The sequence below is a fragment of the Rhinoraja longicauda genome, chromosome 12 (genome assembly GCF_053455715.1).
Source record: "Rhinoraja longicauda isolate Sanriku21f chromosome 12, sRhiLon1.1, whole genome shotgun sequence".
Lineage (NCBI taxonomy): Eukaryota > Metazoa > Chordata > Chondrichthyes > Rajiformes > Arhynchobatidae > Rhinoraja > Rhinoraja longicauda.
In genome coordinates, this window is record NC_135964.1 from 13853114 (window position 1) to 13871178 (window position 18065).

At 42.5% G+C, this 18065-nt stretch overlaps 1 protein-coding gene across 10 annotated transcripts in view; it reads right to left on the reverse strand.

The window, feature by feature from the left end:
• LOC144598733 (sperm-associated antigen 17-like) overlaps window positions 1-18065 on the reverse strand; it is a 134003-nt gene that overhangs the window by 103220 nt on the left and 12718 nt on the right. For 8 of the 10 annotated variants that reach the window (XM_078409083.1, XM_078409085.1, XM_078409086.1 and 5 more), the window contains 8 exons: window positions 17355-17486; window positions 15707-15884; window positions 14840-15031; window positions 13045-13223; window positions 10352-10486; window positions 9405-9477; window positions 7184-7290; window positions 5280-5417 (listed from right to left, as the gene is read on the reverse strand). In XM_078409083.1, coding sequence (XP_078265209.1) covers window positions 5280-5417; window positions 7184-7290; window positions 9405-9477; window positions 10352-10486; window positions 13045-13223; window positions 14840-15031; window positions 15707-15884; window positions 17355-17486 — 1134 coding nt within the window. Of the gene's footprint in view, window positions 1-5279; window positions 5418-7183; window positions 7291-9404; window positions 9478-10351; window positions 10487-13044; window positions 13224-14839; window positions 15032-15706; window positions 15885-17354; window positions 17487-18065 lie in introns of those variants that run through there. The other 2 variants (XM_078409092.1, XM_078409091.1) reach the window with 2 other exon arrangements.

The window sequence follows — 18065 nt, forward strand, 5'->3', positions numbered from 1 at the left end:
GAGTCTTTGGCAATCACAAAGGGTGATTGGTAAGTAGGTTTATGTGAGTAATTCCTTTCCTTTTTACACTATACAATTTAGTGATCTAGGCAGAGACTGGGCCCCTGCATTGTGTGAGGAATGTTGAGTAAAATAAATCCCCAGTGAAACTAGTTTGATTTAATTTAACTTAAATGACAGGTTACGTCATGGCAGCACAGCTCGGCGCAGTGGTATGGTCTTCCTGTGCAATGTGGGAAATCACGGATGCTTCCAGTGTCCGTGACGACTAGGTGTGTGGGAAGTGTGTCCAGCTGCAGCTCCTGGCAAGCTGCAGGGCGATGATGGGGCTGCGCATGGATGCACATTAGAGCATCCGCGATGCTGAGGGTGTCGTGGATAGCACGTTTAGTGAGTTGGCCACACTGCAGGTGAAGGTGAAGGAGAGGTGGGACCAGTACTAGTCTTCACCTAGAGCTGGTGACGGTTGCTCAGGCAGAGAGGGAATGGGTGACCACCAGACTGCTCAAGAGAAGCCAGATAGTGCAGGAGTCCCCTGCGGCCATCTCCCACCAAAACAGATATACCCTTTTGAATACTGTTGGGGTAGATGGCTTATCAGGGGAAGGCAGCAGCAGCCACGTTCATGGCACCATGGAGGGCTCTGCTGCACAGGAGGGCAGGAAAAAGAGTAGGACAGCTGTAGTGATAGATGATTCCATTGTAAGGGGAATTAGAAACAAAGAAACATAGAAAATAGGCACAGAAGTTGGCCATTCAGCCCTTTGAGCCAGCACCGCCATTCAATATGATCATGGTTGATCATCCAAAATCAGGACCCCATTCCTGCTTTCTTCCCATGTCCCTTGATTCCGTTAGCCCTAAGAGCTATATCTAACTCTCTCTTGAATACATAGATAGGCGTTATACATTGATATTCCCAGTCTGACCTCTCTGTCATGGGCCTCCTCCAGTGCCATAGTGAGGCCCGCCGGAAATTGGAGGAGCAGCACCTCATATTTCGCCTGGGCAGTTTGCGGCCCGGTGGTATGAACGTTGACTTCTCCAACTTCAGATAGCTCCTCTGTCCCTCCCTTCCCCTCCTCCTTCCCAGATCTCCCTCTATCTTCCTGTCTCCACCTATATCCTTCCTTTGTCCCACCCCCGACATCAGTCTGAAGAAGGGTCTCGACCCGAAACGTCACCCATTCCTTCTCTCCCGAGATGCTGCCTGACCTGCTGAGTTACTCCAGCATTTTGTGAATAAATCGATTTGTACCAGCATCTGCAGTTATTTTCTTATACTTTTGTTATACATTGATAGTTGTTTCTGCGGTCGCAAAGAGGCTCCAGGAGGTCTGTTGCCTCACTGGTGCAAGGATCAAGAATGTCTTGGAGTGGCTGCAGGGCATTCTGTAGGGGGAGGGAACAGCTAGTTGTTGTGGTGCACGTAGGTACCAACGACATTGGTAAAAAACGGGATGAGATCCTACAAAGCATATTTAGAGAGTTAGGAAACAAATTAAAAAGTAGGACCTCAAAGGTAATAATCTCTGGATTACTACCAATGCCACGTGCTAGTAAGAGTAGAAATGACAGGATATTTTGGATGAATACATGGCTTGAGAGATGGTACAAGGGGGAGGGATTCAGAGTCCTGAGGCATTGGAACAGGTTCTGGTTGAGGTGGGACCAGTACAAACTGGGCTGGACTGCAACCAATGTCCAAGGAGGAGTGTTTGCTAGTGCTGTTGGGAAGAGTTTAAACTAATATGGCAGGGGGATGGGAACCAATGCAGGGAGGCAGAGAGTTATAAAATGAGGGCAGAAGCAAAAGGTAGAAGGGAGAAAAGAAAAAGTGGAAGCAGAGAGATCAATCGCAAAAATTTAAAAGGGCCACATTACATCATAATTCAATAAGGGCTAAGAATGTTAAAACAAACCTGAGAGCTTAGTGCCTTCATGCACAGAGCATTCGTAATAAGGTCGATTAATTGAATGCACAGTTAGTTCTTAACGGACATGGGATTACGTAGTTGGGATTACGGAGACATGGCTCCAGGGTGACCAAGGCTGGGAGCTCAACGTGCAGGGGTATTCAATATTCAGGAAGAATGGACAGAAAGGGAGAGGAGATGAATGCAATAGTAAGGAGAGACATTAGCTTGGATGCTACAGAATTGATACAGGTAGAACTGCAAAATAGCAAAGGGCAGAAAACGCTTGTTGGAGTTGTGTACAGACCACCAAACAGCAATAGAGGTTGGGAAGCATCAAACAGGAAATTAGGGATGCGTGTAGCAAAGGTACTGTGGTTATCATGGGTGACTTTAATCTACATATAGATTGGGCTAACCAAATTGGTAACAACACTGAGGAGGAGGATTTCCTGGAGTGTATAAGGGATGGTTTTCTTAGCCAATATGCAGAGAAACCAACTAGAGGGCAGGCCATCTTAGACTGTATATTGTGTAATGAGGAAGGATGAGTTAGCAATCTTGTTGTGCAAAGCCCCTTGGGCAACATTGATCATAATATGGTACAATTCTGCATTAAGATGAAAATGACACAGTTAATTCAGGGACAAGGATTCTGAACTTAAAGAAAGGGGTCTTTGATGGTATGAGATGGAATTGTCTAAGATAGACTGGAAAATTATACTTAAAGGGTTGACGGTGCATATGCAATGGAAAAGATTTAAAGATCGCGTGGATGAATTACAACAATTGTTCATCCCTGTCTGGTGTAAAAATAAAACAGGGAAAACGGCTCAACCATGACTAACGAGGGAAATTAGGGATTGTGTTAAATCCAAGGAAGAGGCATATAATTTGGCTAGAGGAAGCAGCAAACCGGAGGACTGAGAGAAATTTAGAATTCAACAGAGGAGGACAAAGGGTTTAATTAAGAGGGGGGAAATAAAGCATGAAAGAAAGCTTGTGGGGAATATAAAAACTGACTGTAAAAGCTTCTATAGATATATGAAGAGGAAAAAATTAGTGAAGACAAATGTAAGTCCCTTACTGTCAGAAACAGGTGAATTTATAATGGGAAACAAGGAAATGGCAGACCAGTTAAACAAGTAATTTCACTCTGTCTTCACTAAGGAAGACACAATCAATCTCCCAGAAATACTCGGGGATCGAGGATCTAGTGGGAGGAAGGAACTGAAGGAAATCCACATTAGTCTGGAAACGGTGTTAGGTAAACTGTTGGGACTGAAGGCAGATAAATCCCCAGGGCCTGATGATCTGCATCCCAGAGTACTCAAGGAGGTGGCCCCAGGAATCGTGGATGCATTGGTGATCATTTTCCAATAGACTCTGCATCAGTTCCTGTGGACTCGAGGGTAGCCAATGTAATCCCACTTTTTAAGAAAGGAGGGAGAGAGAAAGCAGGGAATTATCAACCAGTTAGCCTGACATCTGTAGTGGGGAAGATACTTGAGTCGATTATTAAAGATGTAATAGCAGCGCATTTGGAAAACAGTGACAGGATCGGTCAAAGTCAGCATGGATTTATGAAGGGGAAATCATGCTTGATGAATCTTCTGGCATTTTTTGAGGATGTAACAAGTAGAATGGATAAGGGTGAGCCAGTGGATGTGGTGTATCTGGACTTTCAAAAAGCCTTTCACAAGGACCCACATAATAGATTAGTGTGCAAAATTAGAACACATGGTATTGGGGTAGGGTATTGACATGGATAGAGAACTGGTTGGCAGACAGGAAGCAAAAAGTAGGAATTAGCAGGTCCTTTTCAGAATGGCAGGCAGTGACTAGTGGGGTGCCGCAAGGCTCGGTGCCAGGACCCCAGTTATTTACAATAGATATTAACGATTTAGACGAAGGAATTAAATGTAGCATCTCTAAATTTGCGGATGACACAAAGCTGGGTGGCAGTGTGAGCTGCAAGGAGGATGCGATGTGGCTGCAGGGTGACTTGGATAGATTGGGTGAGTGGGCAGATGCATGGAAGATGCAGTAAAATGTGGATAAATGTGAGGTTATCCACTTTGGTGGCAAGATCAAGAACAGATTATTATCTGAATGGTGTAGGAAAGAACTGCAGATGCTGGTTTAAATCGAAGGTAGACACAAAATGCGGGAGTAACTCAGTGGGACAGGCAGATCTCTGGAGAGAAGGAATGGGTGACATTTCGGGTCGAGACTCTTCTTCAAACCAACCCTTCTTCAGACTGAAGAAGTCTGGACTGTCTGTCCCGCTGAGTTACTCCAGCATTTTGTGTCCACCTTCGATTATCCGAATGGTATCAGATTAGGAAAAGGGGAGGCGCAACGAGACCTGGGTGTCCTTGTACATCAGTCACTGAAAGTAAGCATGCAGGTACAGCAGGCAGTGAAGAAAACAAATGGTATGTTGACCTTCAAAGCGAGAGGATTTGAGTATAGGAGCAAGGAGTTGTACAGGATCCTGGAGTATTGTGTGCAGTTTTGGTCTCCTAGTTTGAGGAAGGACATTCTTGCTATTGAGGGAGTGCAGCGTAGGTTCACCATGTTAATTCCTGGGATGGTGGGACTGACATACGATGAAAGAATGGATCAACTGGGCTTTAGAAGGATGAGAGGGGATAGAAACATATAAAATTCTTAAAGGGATTGGACAGGCTAGATGCAGGAAAAATGTTCCCGATGTTGGGGAGTCCAGAAACAGGGCTCACAGTTTAAGAATAAGGGGTAGGCCATGTAGGACTGAGATGAGGAAAAACTTTTTCAACCAAAGAGTTGTGAATCTGTGGAATTCTCTGCCACAGATGGCAGTGGAGGCCAATTCACTCAAGAGAGAGTTAGATATAGCTCCGAGGGCTAATGGAATCAAGGGATATGGGGAGAAAGCAGGAACGGGGTACTGATTTTGGATGATCAGCCATGATCATATTGAATGGCAGTGCTGGCTCAAAGGGCCGAACAACCTACTCCTGCACCTATTTTCTATGTTTCTATGTGACAGAGGTAGGATTTAAAGGTGACCTTTCAAAGAGGTTGGTACGTATAAGGAATGAGATTTAGAAGACACTTAATGGATTGTAATGGTGGAGAGGGATACAGATCAACTGCAAGCAAACAGCCATAGCTCAGGAAGGCATCTTGGTCGGCATGGCCTATTTCAATGCTGTATGGTTTTACAACTTTATGTATATGTTTTGTTAGCACAGCATGGCACTTTAAATAAAGTTAAATAGCCCCTAGAGGTTTTTAAATGAGAATACAGTAAATGATGTGGATTATAGAGCAAGCGTTTTTGCTTTTGAAATGTTGGCATGTGGTACATTTTGGTACCTGTTTCTCAGCTTCAGATATGGAGAGACTAAGCACAGTCGATATTAAATGATCTACCAGACTCTGCTCCAGACCATCTTTTCTTGGTTTCGGAACATGTTCGCATGGAGGAGTTAGATTTTCATCCATTGCAACAACCTGCACATAACAGAGTCATCAATGCTCATTAAATGTTTGGAAACTGTCTCAGAGCAACAGTTACTTCATTCACATCAAATTCTAGGTATAAGTGTAATTATGCCGGTTGTTTATATTCCAACATTAAAAAGGTGAAATATTTTGCATTATAAAGTCAAAAACATTTGTTCTGTTATAGGCAATAAAAAACCTCGGTCAGCTATAAAAAAAGACACAAAGTGCTGGAGTAACACGGTGGCACTGGAGAACACGGATAGAAACAGAGAGGGGATTACAGGTCGGAACGTTTCTTCAGACTCTCATCTCTATGTGCACCTGTTAAAATAGCTAAAGATAGACACAAAGTACTGGAATAACTCAAAGGGTCAGACAACATCTCTGGAGAACATGGGTAGGTGCCTTTTTGCAAAGAGTTGGAGTAACTTAGCAGGTCAGCTAGCATCTCTGGAGAAACATGGATAGGTGACATTTCACAGTGTGCTGGAGTAACTCAGTGGGTCAGGTAGCATCTCTGGTGAAAAAGGATAGGATACTGTTCGGGTTGGGACCCATTCATCTTGGCTAGTTGGATGGAGAAGTTATAGGGATGTTGATATGTATAGGTGATATTTCGGGTCGGGACCCTTCTATTGTTGTGAAATGCAGTTTCTGAGGACAGAAGGAACATCCAAAGCACCTACAAAAATTAGTCCACATGCCAGATTTCTCTTGTGGAACCTGTTGCCCTCTCTTGCCATTCCCATAGTATGGAAAGGCCGATCTTGTTGCATCAGATGGACCCAGAGGTTAGCACTCAGGAAAGGCCACAAAAAGAATCTTGGCCACAAAACTCGTCTGTAAACAGAGGGCAGCCAGAGATATCCCCCTCTCTACCCCACCCCTCCACCAGCATTGCCGACTTTCAAAAATCAAAGAGAACATTCAATATTTCTGACTATCATAAAGATCTAAATACTATTAAAGATTAAGCAATTGACAAAATAAAAAAAGTAACAATGTTAAAAATTCAACTAAAACATTTTAATAATGCAAAAATAAATATACAAAATAGTTAAAATATTGTAACATAAGGAAGCAACAGTGATGCATCACACAAGACAAATTAACGTCATTTTGGACCTAAAAGTTTTGTGCATTTGCAACACAGTGACAAAATAATGCAACGTTCCTCTTGCATTTCTTTCAACAAAACCTTTCTTTGAATCTTGAGAACCAAATATAAATGAGAGGAAACCGGAGCACCCAGAGGAAACACACTTGGCGATAGCGAGCTTTTTTTAGATTTTTTTAGATTTAGAGATACAGTGCAGAAACAGGCCTTTTGGCCCACCGGGTCCGCGCCGCCCAGCGATCCCCGCACACTAACACTCTCCTACACCCACTAGGGACAATTTTTTTTTTACACACATTTGTCCAGCCAATTAACCTACAAACCTGCACATCTTTGGAGTGTGGGAGGAAACCAAAGATCTCGGAGAAAACCCACGCAGGTCACGGGGAGAACGTACAAACTCCGTACAGACAGCACCCGTAGTCAGGATCGAACCTGAGTTTCCGGCGCTGCATTTGCTGTAAGGCAGCAACTCTACCGCTGCGCCACCTTGCCGCTAAACCGTGCCGCCACCAAGCTTGTTCAAACTCCACACAGACAGCACGTGAGGCATCAGTTCTACCAGCTGTTCCACTGTGCCACCCTAAATTGTGTATGATATCAAAGAAAGGTTCGCTAACAATCTACAACGTTGTTACTAAATCCAGATACAAACCTGTTCCAATATACAGTGTAATATTAAAGGCACAGAGAGACTCTCCAGAGGTATTAGGCTCATTAGATCATTATAATACCTCATATCGACTTGAGAAATTGAAGCATCTATTTAAAACAAAACAATTATTTCTTATGTTTGCAATGTAGTGTGCAAAGGAATTAATGAAAACATACTTCGAAGTAATCACCATCATTTTCTCTTTACTATTTAGATTTTATAAAATACAATGATAAAATTCCTCCTAGAAGGTTGCACTTGTAAATGAAGGGAGTGAGAGTTTAATGTTTGTTGCTACAGCATTAGATTATAAAGAAAGCAGAGTGGTATGAGGTAAGAATTTGGTGAGATTTTGATATTGTGAATGTTCCAACTCAGAATAATGTTAAAATAATGTACATGAATATTAGAGATACAATGATGAGTAAACAAAATTGGATATTTGTCTGCTGGCTTTGAGTTGTGAGAAGGTTTTAACGTGTCTCGATGTAGTTCCTCTTGGGAACTAGCACAAAATAAGGAGGTATTAACAATCTTACTCAAATTAACTAATAAAAGACACAAAGCACAAGAGTAACTCAGCGGGTCAGGCAGCATCTTTGGAGAACATGGATAGGTGACGTTTTGGATTCAGATTAATTGTGGTTAGGGGGTGGGGAGGTGGGGGAAAGAAAGCTGTAATAAAGGAGGCAGTAGGACAAAGCCTGGTAAGTAATATAAGAAAATAACTGCAGATGCTGGTACAAATCGAAGGTGTTTATTCACAAAATGCTGGAGTAACTCAGCAGGTCAGGCAGCATCTCAGGAGAGAAGGAATGGGTGAATACAGGTGAGGCGGGGAAGGGAGGTTGATTGGTAGATGAGTGGACAAAGGCCCGAGATACTTGTTCCCTGTTTCAACACCAAATGAACTAATTTTGATAAAATACCACATCGCAGAATGATAAATCATGGCCTCATGGCATCAAAACCTTTGTCCGTTTCATTGATCATTGATCATAGTTGTGATGAAGGCAGGTCCAATGGCTTTTTGCCGTGCAGCCTATATATAAACTGTACCTTTTCCCTTGAGAAATGACTCTGCAAAAAGTATATTTCCCCTCTAGCTAACTATACAAAGTTAAAGACAGTACAAAATTAAACTGATTATTGAGAGAAGGGCCTAGCTGTCTGACCTGAGCTTGTTGGGAGCTGACGATATGCATTAAACTTGCATCAGAAGAGCCCTATTTTCTGCCAATGCATTCAGGTGTGGGTCAGGCTGGGATGTGCTTGTCTCAGTACTTTATTTAGAACAAAGAAGCTAGAGCAGTTCGGCACAGGAACAGGCCCTTTGGCTCACAATGTCTGTGCCAAACATGATGCCAAGATAAACTAATCCCCTCTGCCAGCATGGTATCCATATCTCCTCCCCTCCCCCTCCACCCCCCCCAAAGCCCGCATTTCCATGTGCCTATCCTAAGTGCCTCTTAAACACCACCATCTTATATGCCTTCACCACCACCCCTGGCAGCGTGTTTCAGACACCCATCATCCTCTGTATAAAAAAAACGTCCCACGCATCTCCTTGAGATTTTGTCCCTCTCACCCTCAAGCTGCGTACTGGAATCTTTGACATTTCCAGCCATTTAGATCGATTCGATTCAGTGACAGTGGGGCGTTGCTGCTGCAGCTCTTCCCTTGACCAGAGAGTGCATGGGAGATATGACCCAGGATGCAAGGGTTCTTCTCTGTTGTAGAGTTTAAGTGTGACTCAGTGCCAGTGACGATATGCAGCACCAAATCTTTTTTGGCTTGATGTAGAAACAAGGAACTGCAGATGCTGTTTACAGGAAAGGACACAAAGTGCTGGAGTAACTCAGTGGGTCAGGCAGCATCTCTGGAGAACATGGATAGCTGACATTTCAGGTCGGGACCCTTCTTCAGACTCAAGAAGTCTGAATAAGAGTCCCGACCCAAAACGTCACCTATCCATGAATCTTTTTCAGCTGCTGGGTACAACCCATCTATGCCACCATTACCCACACTACGGTGTGCTTAGAACTCTCCAATTACAAACAAGGCATCATTTTGCTGTTGGAGGACTGAAGCTGATGAATCACTGTAGGAACTCATTACTTAAGTTCATAAAATGAAAAAATCCAGGCTAGAAATGGTCATTTTCACCAACTGGAAATGTTAATTAAAAAATGTTCACCATACAATGTAATAAATCAGATACCTTGCTCGGGAGGAGTTGATAAGTAGACTGAGGACTGCTTCAACTTGCTGAGAGGGTATTGAAGTGCAAGCAACTGTAGGAGTAACAAACACAAAGTACTTTAAAGCCAAAAGTAACTCACTGACTTTCACCTGCTTTATCTCCTTGTTTTATTGATCTTTTGTTGATCCCTGTTTTACTGCTTTATTGATCATATTGTGGCCGTTTAGCCATCATAGCTTTTCTTACGTTCTGATTCTTTCAATTTCTTTTCCCTCCCACCCATTTTCTTTGCATTTTTGCAGGCTTACAACAAACTTATGTTCACATAGGCTCCTAAATCAAATACAAATATATGAAGTCAAGAATGTTTAAAGAAAAATTCTTCCTTGTTGGAGTGCATCTGTTCTCTGTGTATTCTGAACGACCTCCTTAAAAGTCTGACATTGCAATTCAACTCATTGACTCCATAACCTAATGATAATTTTCTTTAAAATATATGACAATTATAATTTACAATTTGAATCAGCATTTATATTTAGAGTAACATAATCAAAATATTTATTAGCAAATAATAAAGTAAATCAGGGTGGCACTGTGGCGCATCGGGTAGTTGCTGCCTCACAGCGCCACAAACTCGGGTGCGATCCTGACCTCGGGTGCTGTTGGTGTGGAGTTTACACGTACGTTTGAGGACATGGGTTTCCTCCGGGTGCTCCGGTTTCCTCCAACATCCCAAATAGAGGCGGGTTTGTAGGTTAATTGAGTCTGTAATTTACCCCTAGACTGTGGGTAGGATGAGAAAGTGGGATAACATCGAACTAGTGTGAATGGGTGACCAATGATCTGCATGGACTGGGTGGGTCAAAGGCAGAGCCAGATCTATCTTATTTGTTTGCTTGGGCCACTGGATCTTTTCTTTCCTTTCCTTTCATTTCAAATGGAGAATTTTCGATATGTTGCTTTACCATTTCATGTTTTGAAGCTTCTGGGATTGTAATCAGCTTGACGTTGAGCAGATAATTCTTATACTGTCGTTTCCAATCTTCACAATCATATATCATATTAGCAATATCTTCAAATATTGCTGCACCAAGCTCCACCTGACAAGAAAGAAATAAAAGTATTTAAAAAACACGCCAAGGAAAATTCAGCAAGTTGGAAATGGCAAAATGCCGCAACATATGTTAAACAGTCGTACAAAATGAAACTTCACAATGACATCGGGTTAAACATAGAACATTACAGCACAGGTACAGGCCCTTCGGCCCACAATGCCCGTGCCGAACATGATGCCGTTAAACTAATCTCTTCTGCCTGCACATGATCCATATCTCTCCATTCCCTTCATATTTCTGTGACCATTCAAAAGCCTTTTAAACGCTACCATTATATCTGCCTCCACCACCACCCCTGGCAGCATGTTCCATGCATCTCTTGCTATCTTTGCCCCTCTTACAATAGACAATAGACAATAGGTGCAGGAGTAGGCCATTCAGCCCTTCGAGCCAGCACCGCCATTCAATGCGATCATGGCTGATCACTCTCAATCAGTACCCCGTTCCTGCCTTCTCCCCATACCCCCTCACTCCGCTATCCTTAAGAGCTCTATCCAGCTCTCTCTTGAAAGCATCCAACGAACTGGCCTCCACTGCCTTCTGAGGCAGAGAATTCCACACCTTCACCACTCTCTGACTGAAAAAGTTCTTCCTCATCTCCGTTCTAAATGGCCTACCCCTTATTCTTAAACTGTGGCCCCTTGTTCTGGACTCCCCCAACATTGGGAACATGCTTCCTGCCTCTAATGTGTCCAATCCCCTAATTATCTTATATGTTTCAATAAGATCCCTCCTCATCCTTCTAAATTCCAGTTAAAACCCTTCTAAATTATAATGATGCTCATTAGTCTTTGATACTTCCACCCTGGGAACAAAAAAGGTCTGAGGGTCGACCCTATCTATGTCTCTCATAATTTTATATACTGTATTTCTATCAGGTCTACCCTCAGCCTCCAATGCCAAAGAGAAAACAATCAAAGTTTGTCCAACTTATATGAGTGTATAAGCCAGTGGCTTATACCCACTAATCCATGCAGCATTCTGGTAAACCTCCACATCCTTCCTGTAATGGGGCAAATGGAAGTGTGAACAATTTGGTTTGGATTTTATTTAGATTATTTCAATGCTTTGGTGAATAGCACGCCATCACCACTGAATAATCTGGAATTCAACTAAATTCAGCTCGCCTCACACTGTGAAAACGTGTCATTGTGCTTTGAAGATCAAAGAATAAAATGAACTTGAGCTAGAGGGAAATAGACGGAATGAATGAAGTCAAGTGGAATCAACAATTATTCAATCTTTGTCAGTGTATGTTTTAAAGCAGAGACAATGGCAAGGTGTGAATATTGGCAATGAAATACAAAGGGAACGGAAAGCAGGAAACCAAAAAAATCATTGGGAATCTTTAGGCAAACATTACCAGCCATGCAACACTGTAAAAAAATCCAGATTTAAAATGCAAAAGGCTGTTCCATCCTGATGGAAATATTACCAGAGACCATCTAAAAATATATTTGAGGATAACTCAATAGATCTAGTGGGGAATAAATCAACAGTTATTCAAATAGTTTGTATTAATGTTCAATTTAAGACATTTTCTGGAAATCAAGGGAAGGTATTGTTTAAATCTATTAATATTTACAGCCTCTCATTCATCACGAAACAGGACTGAGGTGAAAACCAATGCATCATTGCACATGGCATTTCAAGCATTCAACCCAAACCTTGTGGTTTAGCACATAGAACAGAACATCACAGGGACAGGCCCTTTGGCCCACAATATTTGTGCTGAACTTGACAGACGCACTTTCAGTCAATTAAATCAGAATCATATATTTTCTTGAACAGGTGCTGACAGGTCTTCCATCATTTAGGTTTATTAGGTCACGAGTACAGAGCTTTGTTTTGCATGCTATCCAACCCAATCGGATAGAGTGTCATAAATGCGATCAAGTCAAACTCAAGTACAATAGGTTGAGCAAAGGAGAAGATACACAGTGCAGAATATAGTTCTCAGCATTGTAGTGCGTCAGTTCCGGAGACAATGTCCAATGTCCACAATGGGGTGGAGGTGAATAGGATAGTACCCTAGCTTATGGAAGGATCATTAAGAAACTTGATAATGGATGGAAAGAAGCTGTTCCTGAATCTCGTGGTGTGCGCTTTTAAGCTTATGTATCATCTGTCCAGTGGAAGCAGGAAAAAATAATGTCCAGGGTGGGAAATGTCTTTAATTATGCCTTCCAGAGATGTTGTCTCATGCACTGAGATACCCCAGTACTTAATCTCTTGCTTTGATTATGTTGGCTGCTCTCCGAGGCAGCATGGTATAGATGGAGTCAATGGTAGGAAGTCCGGTCAGTGTGATGGACTGGGCTACTTCTACAATTCTCTGCAATTTCTTGTGATTTTGGGCAGAGTTGTTCTCAAAGGAAGCTGTGATGCAACCCGACAGAATGCTTCAGTTAATGATTAAGTACTGAAAATCTCCAATATTTTTCTATTATAATTTTAGTTTGATGTGAGCACCTACCGGCAAATGTACGCACACTAGAAAAAAAGGAGCAAAGATGAGCCTGAGATTTTGAGTTGATACTGACCTTTGAATCATCAGTCCAATCTTCTGGTAACATCTCCTCTCTCACAGTATACTGGAGTCTGGCAATATCAAACAGTTTAGAACCAAGCTTTCCACTATTCAGAACTGGCTCCAGGTACTTCCAAAACAATTCCAGACTTCTGGTGGCCTTCTCTTTCTGCTCTATCTCTGCTTCAGTAGCTACAAACAGCAATGATTTTGAAAGCAATTTGTTCTTCATGTTCTTAAAAATACTTTACATTTGGGGTGGCGTCTTATCACACTCCCCACCCCTATAAAACACATCACCTCACACTTATCAGGATTACAATATATGGGACTTTTGGTTAAAAAAAAGACACAAAGTGCTGGAGTAACCCAGTGGGTCAGGCAGTATTTCTGGAGAACATGAATAAGTAACATTTTGGGTCAGGACCCTTCTTCAAACCTGTTGCCTGACCTGCTGAGTTACTAGAGCATTTTGTGTCTTTTTTTACTAATCAGTAATTGCAGTTTCTTTTGTGGCCATTTGGTAAATCTGTTTTTAAAAAGATGCATTAATATTCTAAGCAAACTCAGCATAGAATCATGGACTCATAGTCATGCTGCAAAGAAACAGGTTCTTCCACACATGCTGACCATACAATACCTATCAATACTAGTCCATTTAGAAACATAGAAACATAGATAGAAACATAGAAAATAGGTGCAGGAGTAGGCCATTCAGCCCTTCGAGCCTGCACCGCCATTCAATATGATCATGGCTGATCATCCAACTCAGTAACCTGCACCTGCCTTCTCTCCGTACCCCCTGATCCCTTTAGCCACAAGGGCCACATCTAACTCCCTCTTAAATATAGCCAATGAACTGGCCTCAACTACCTACTGTGGCAGAGAATTCCACAGACTCACCACTCTCTGTGTGAAGAAATGTTTTCTCATCTCGGTCCTAAAAGACTTCCCCCTTATCCTTAAGCTGTGACCCCTGGTTCTGGACTTCCCCAACATCGGGAACAATCTTCCCGCATCTAGCCTCTCCAACCCCTTAAGAATTTTATATGTTTCAATAAGATCCCCCTCAGTCTTCTAAGCCAGCACTTGGTCTGTAGATGATGATGCTTTGGCGATTCAAGTGCTCATCTAAATGCATCTTAAATGTTGTTGGAGTGCCTGCCTTCATTTTTCACCTTGGATTCCAGAATGCAATCACCCTGTGACTAAAATATTTTTTTCCACAGATCCCCTTAAGACTGAATCACTTTACATCTCTGCCCTAGACACCCTTGCTTTGGTGGAAAGTTTCTTACGATTGTAGGACTTCATTCCTTGGAGCGTGTGAGGCTGAAGCTGATCCTAGAGACGTGTATAAGATCATGAGGGGAATAGATAGGGTAAATGCAGAGTCTTTTATGCAGGGTAGGGGAATCAAGAACCAGAGGGCAAAGGTTTAAGGTGAGAGCGGAAAGATTTAATAGAAACCCTAGGGGCAACTTTTTCCACACAGAGGGTGGTGGGTACATGGAACGAGCTGCCAAAGGAAGTAGTGAAGGCAGGTACTATAACAACATTTAGAAGATACAGTATTTGAACAGGTACATGATTAGGAAAGGTTTAGAGGGATATGGGCCAAACGCACGTAGGTGTGGCATGTTGGGCCGAAGGGTTTGTGTCCGTGCATGCCTCATGGGTAGTTTTGCACCCCGATGGTATGGGCGTTGAATTTCCGTATGTCAGATAACCTATCCCTATGAGTAATAAATCCTAGTAATCAGACTGATCTCATCTGCATCCGACCGTAGAAAGGGTAACAAACAGACCTTCAGGTGTCTCAGAGGGTTGCTCCTCAGCTTCACTAACATCCATTTTCGGAGGAATCTTATTCCTTTCATAACTGAGTTTTATTACAGCTGATATATCAATTCCTAATTCTCCCAAGAGGAGGAGGAGCTGAAGATTTTGGAAACCTTGGATTATGATGTAGCGATGAGGACCATCATCAGGCTCATCATCTGTTAAAGAAAGAAAATGTTAATGAGACGGCAGCTCTTCCTGTCTGATCTCATATCATGCATCGTTTCCTTCAACTGCAAGACAGATATTGAGGCAGAATGTCATTGGACTAATCATTTTGAGGTGTCGGAAGGAACTGCAGATGCTGGTTTACAACAAAGATAGTCACAAAAAGCTGGAGTAACCTAGCAGGTCAGACTGCATTGCTGGAGAAAAGGAATAGGTGACGTTTCGGATCGAGACCTTTCTTCAGACTGAGAGTCGGGGGAAAGGGAAAAGAGAGATATAGACAGTACTCAGTCGAAATTAATAGATATGCAAAAAGCAACGATAATCAAGGAAATGTGGAGCCCACAATGGTCCATTGTTGGCTGTGGGATGGGTGCCAATGAGTTTGTAGACAGAGGAACTCACAGGATGACGGTAAAACTAGTACAATGACTAGGGTCGGGGAGGGACGGAGAGAGAGAGGATGCAAGGGTTACATGAAGTGAGAAATCAATGTTTATACCAGTGGGGTGTAAACTGCCCAAGCGAAATATGAGGTGCTGTTCCTCTAATTTGCATTAGGCCTCACTCTGACAGTGGAGGAGGCCCAGGACAGAAAGGGTTATTTTCCATTGATGCTCATTGTTACTTTTCTACAATGCACATAATTATGAATGGAGACTTACTAATGCATCTATCTACAACCTCCACTTCACCCCGCTTCAATAGTTTGGTGATCTTTTTGGGAACTGGTGGTTCAGGAGATTTCTTTTCCACTTTGCCCTTCCCTTTGTTTGCAGACTTTTTGTCAGCTTTTTTCTTGCCAGCACTTTGTGTTACGGTTGTCTCTTCCTCTCCTGGAGCCTGTAACAAGAAAAAAGGGAAATGGATTAAAATTTCAAAATGTCTTTGACACTAGATTATTATAAAACTCTGCCACCAACAGGCAGCAAATTATACCAAATACTAAATGAGTCTGAAGAAGGGTCCCGACCCAAAACGTCACCTATTCCTTTTCTCCAGATGCTGCCTGACCCACTGAGTTACTCACGCATCTGCAGTTCCTTCCTACACCAAATGACACCTCCTGTATATTATATATGATTCCATGTGAGACTTATAAACAAATATTTTTCATGTTAAATTAGTTGGAGTAAGTTATCAGTTTGATTAATTGATTGAAAGATACAGCATGGAAACAGGCCATTCGGTTCACTGAGTCCACGCCGAACATCATTCACATTAGTTCTGTTATCCCACTTTCTCACCCACTCCCGACACACTAGGGGCACTTTATAGACTCAAGAGTGCAGAGTGTTTAATTGCCATACGTACTGACATGGAACAATGAAATTCTTACTTGCAGCAATATTAGTGCAAAACAAAGCAAAAGCCCAAATCCCCAATACAGTACATAGTTTGAAGTTTAATTGGTGTTTGTGGAGTTGGTTTTTGGGAATAAGATATTCCCGAACCTGGAGGTCACAGTATTCAGACTCCTAAATCTTGTTCCCAATGGCAGGAGTGAAATGAGAGGTTCAGGGTGGTGTGACTCCTTGACGATGTTGGCTGCCTTTTTGAGGTAGCACCTCCCGTAGATCCCTTCAATGGTGGGGAGGTCAGTACCTGTGATGAACTGGGCAGTGTCCACCACTTTTTGTCACACCCTTGCAGTCCCTTTCCTCCTGTATCCTCCCCCCCACCAGCTTCACATTTCATTCCTCCTCTTCTCTCCTTATCCAACATCCTTTTGTCTCATAGAAACATAGAAAATAGGTGCAGGAGGAGGCCATTTGGCCCTTCGAGCCAGCACCACCACTCATTGCGATCATGGCTGATCATCCACAATCGGTAACCTATGCCTGCCTTCTCCCCATATCCCTTGATTCCACTATGTCCCTGGAGCTCTATCTAACTCTCTTTTAAATTCAGTGAATTCCTCCACTGCCTTCTGTGGCAGAGAATTCCACAAATTCACAACTCTGGGTGATTTTTTTTTTCTCACCTCAGTTTCCTTTTCATTCCTAGTCTTTGTCACTTACTCCAACCATCTGCCAATCAAAACTCCCCTCACCTATCAGTTGCCAGGCTTTGTCCCGCCCCCACCACATTTCCAGCTTTCTTCTCCTTTCTACAATCAGACTGAAGAAAGTTCCCGACCCAAAACATCCCCTGTCCATTATCTCCACACACGCTACCTGACCCGCTGAGTTATTTAAAAGATGACTTAATTTTTAAGATTATTTAATTTTTTATTTAAAAAATTGTTTTGCATTCACTTCACATGAAGAAGCTTAAGCCAAAAACAAAACCCGTAACATGAATCAAACTTACTTTATTTTCAAGGCCTTTACTTTGAAGGTCTTTCTGTTTGAGGTACAGGATCTGAAACTTGAGCAGTTTAGTGATCAGTAGCAATGGAATTTCTTCTCCTTTAGATAGCAAGGCCCACGCTTCTTCTGCGACCTGGAATGTCCAAACAATTCACACAGATTAAATGGTGAAAATGGTGAAAGTAATACGTGCATTTACTGAAACAGCTTTGTGCCCTTTTAAGAATATCCCAGACTGCTGTAGCACCAATGAAGTTGTGCAGGAAAGCTACAATCTACATCCTGAAAACTTTCTTCTGTAAAACAAGGGATTTGGAGGCACGGGGAACTGCAATTGCTGGAACCTTGAAAAAAACACAAAGGGATATGGATCAGGTGCAGGCAGAGAAATTTAGATTAACTTGGCATCATTTCTGCATAGACATTTTGGGCTGAAGGACCTGTTCCTATGTTGTACCGTTCTAGGTACTACGCAAAAGTGATACCAGAAACGTGAGGGTATACTCATCAGGAGAGGACGAACATGTTGGCTCTCTTTCCCCTTAAGCAAAAGGTTGACATAGAAACATAGAAAATAGGTGCAGGAGGAGACCATTCGGCCCTTCGAGCCAGCTCCGCCATTCATTGTGATCATGGCTGATCGTCCCCAATCAATACCTCGTGCCTGCCTTCTCCCCATATCCCTTGATTCCACTAGCCCATAGAGCTTTAT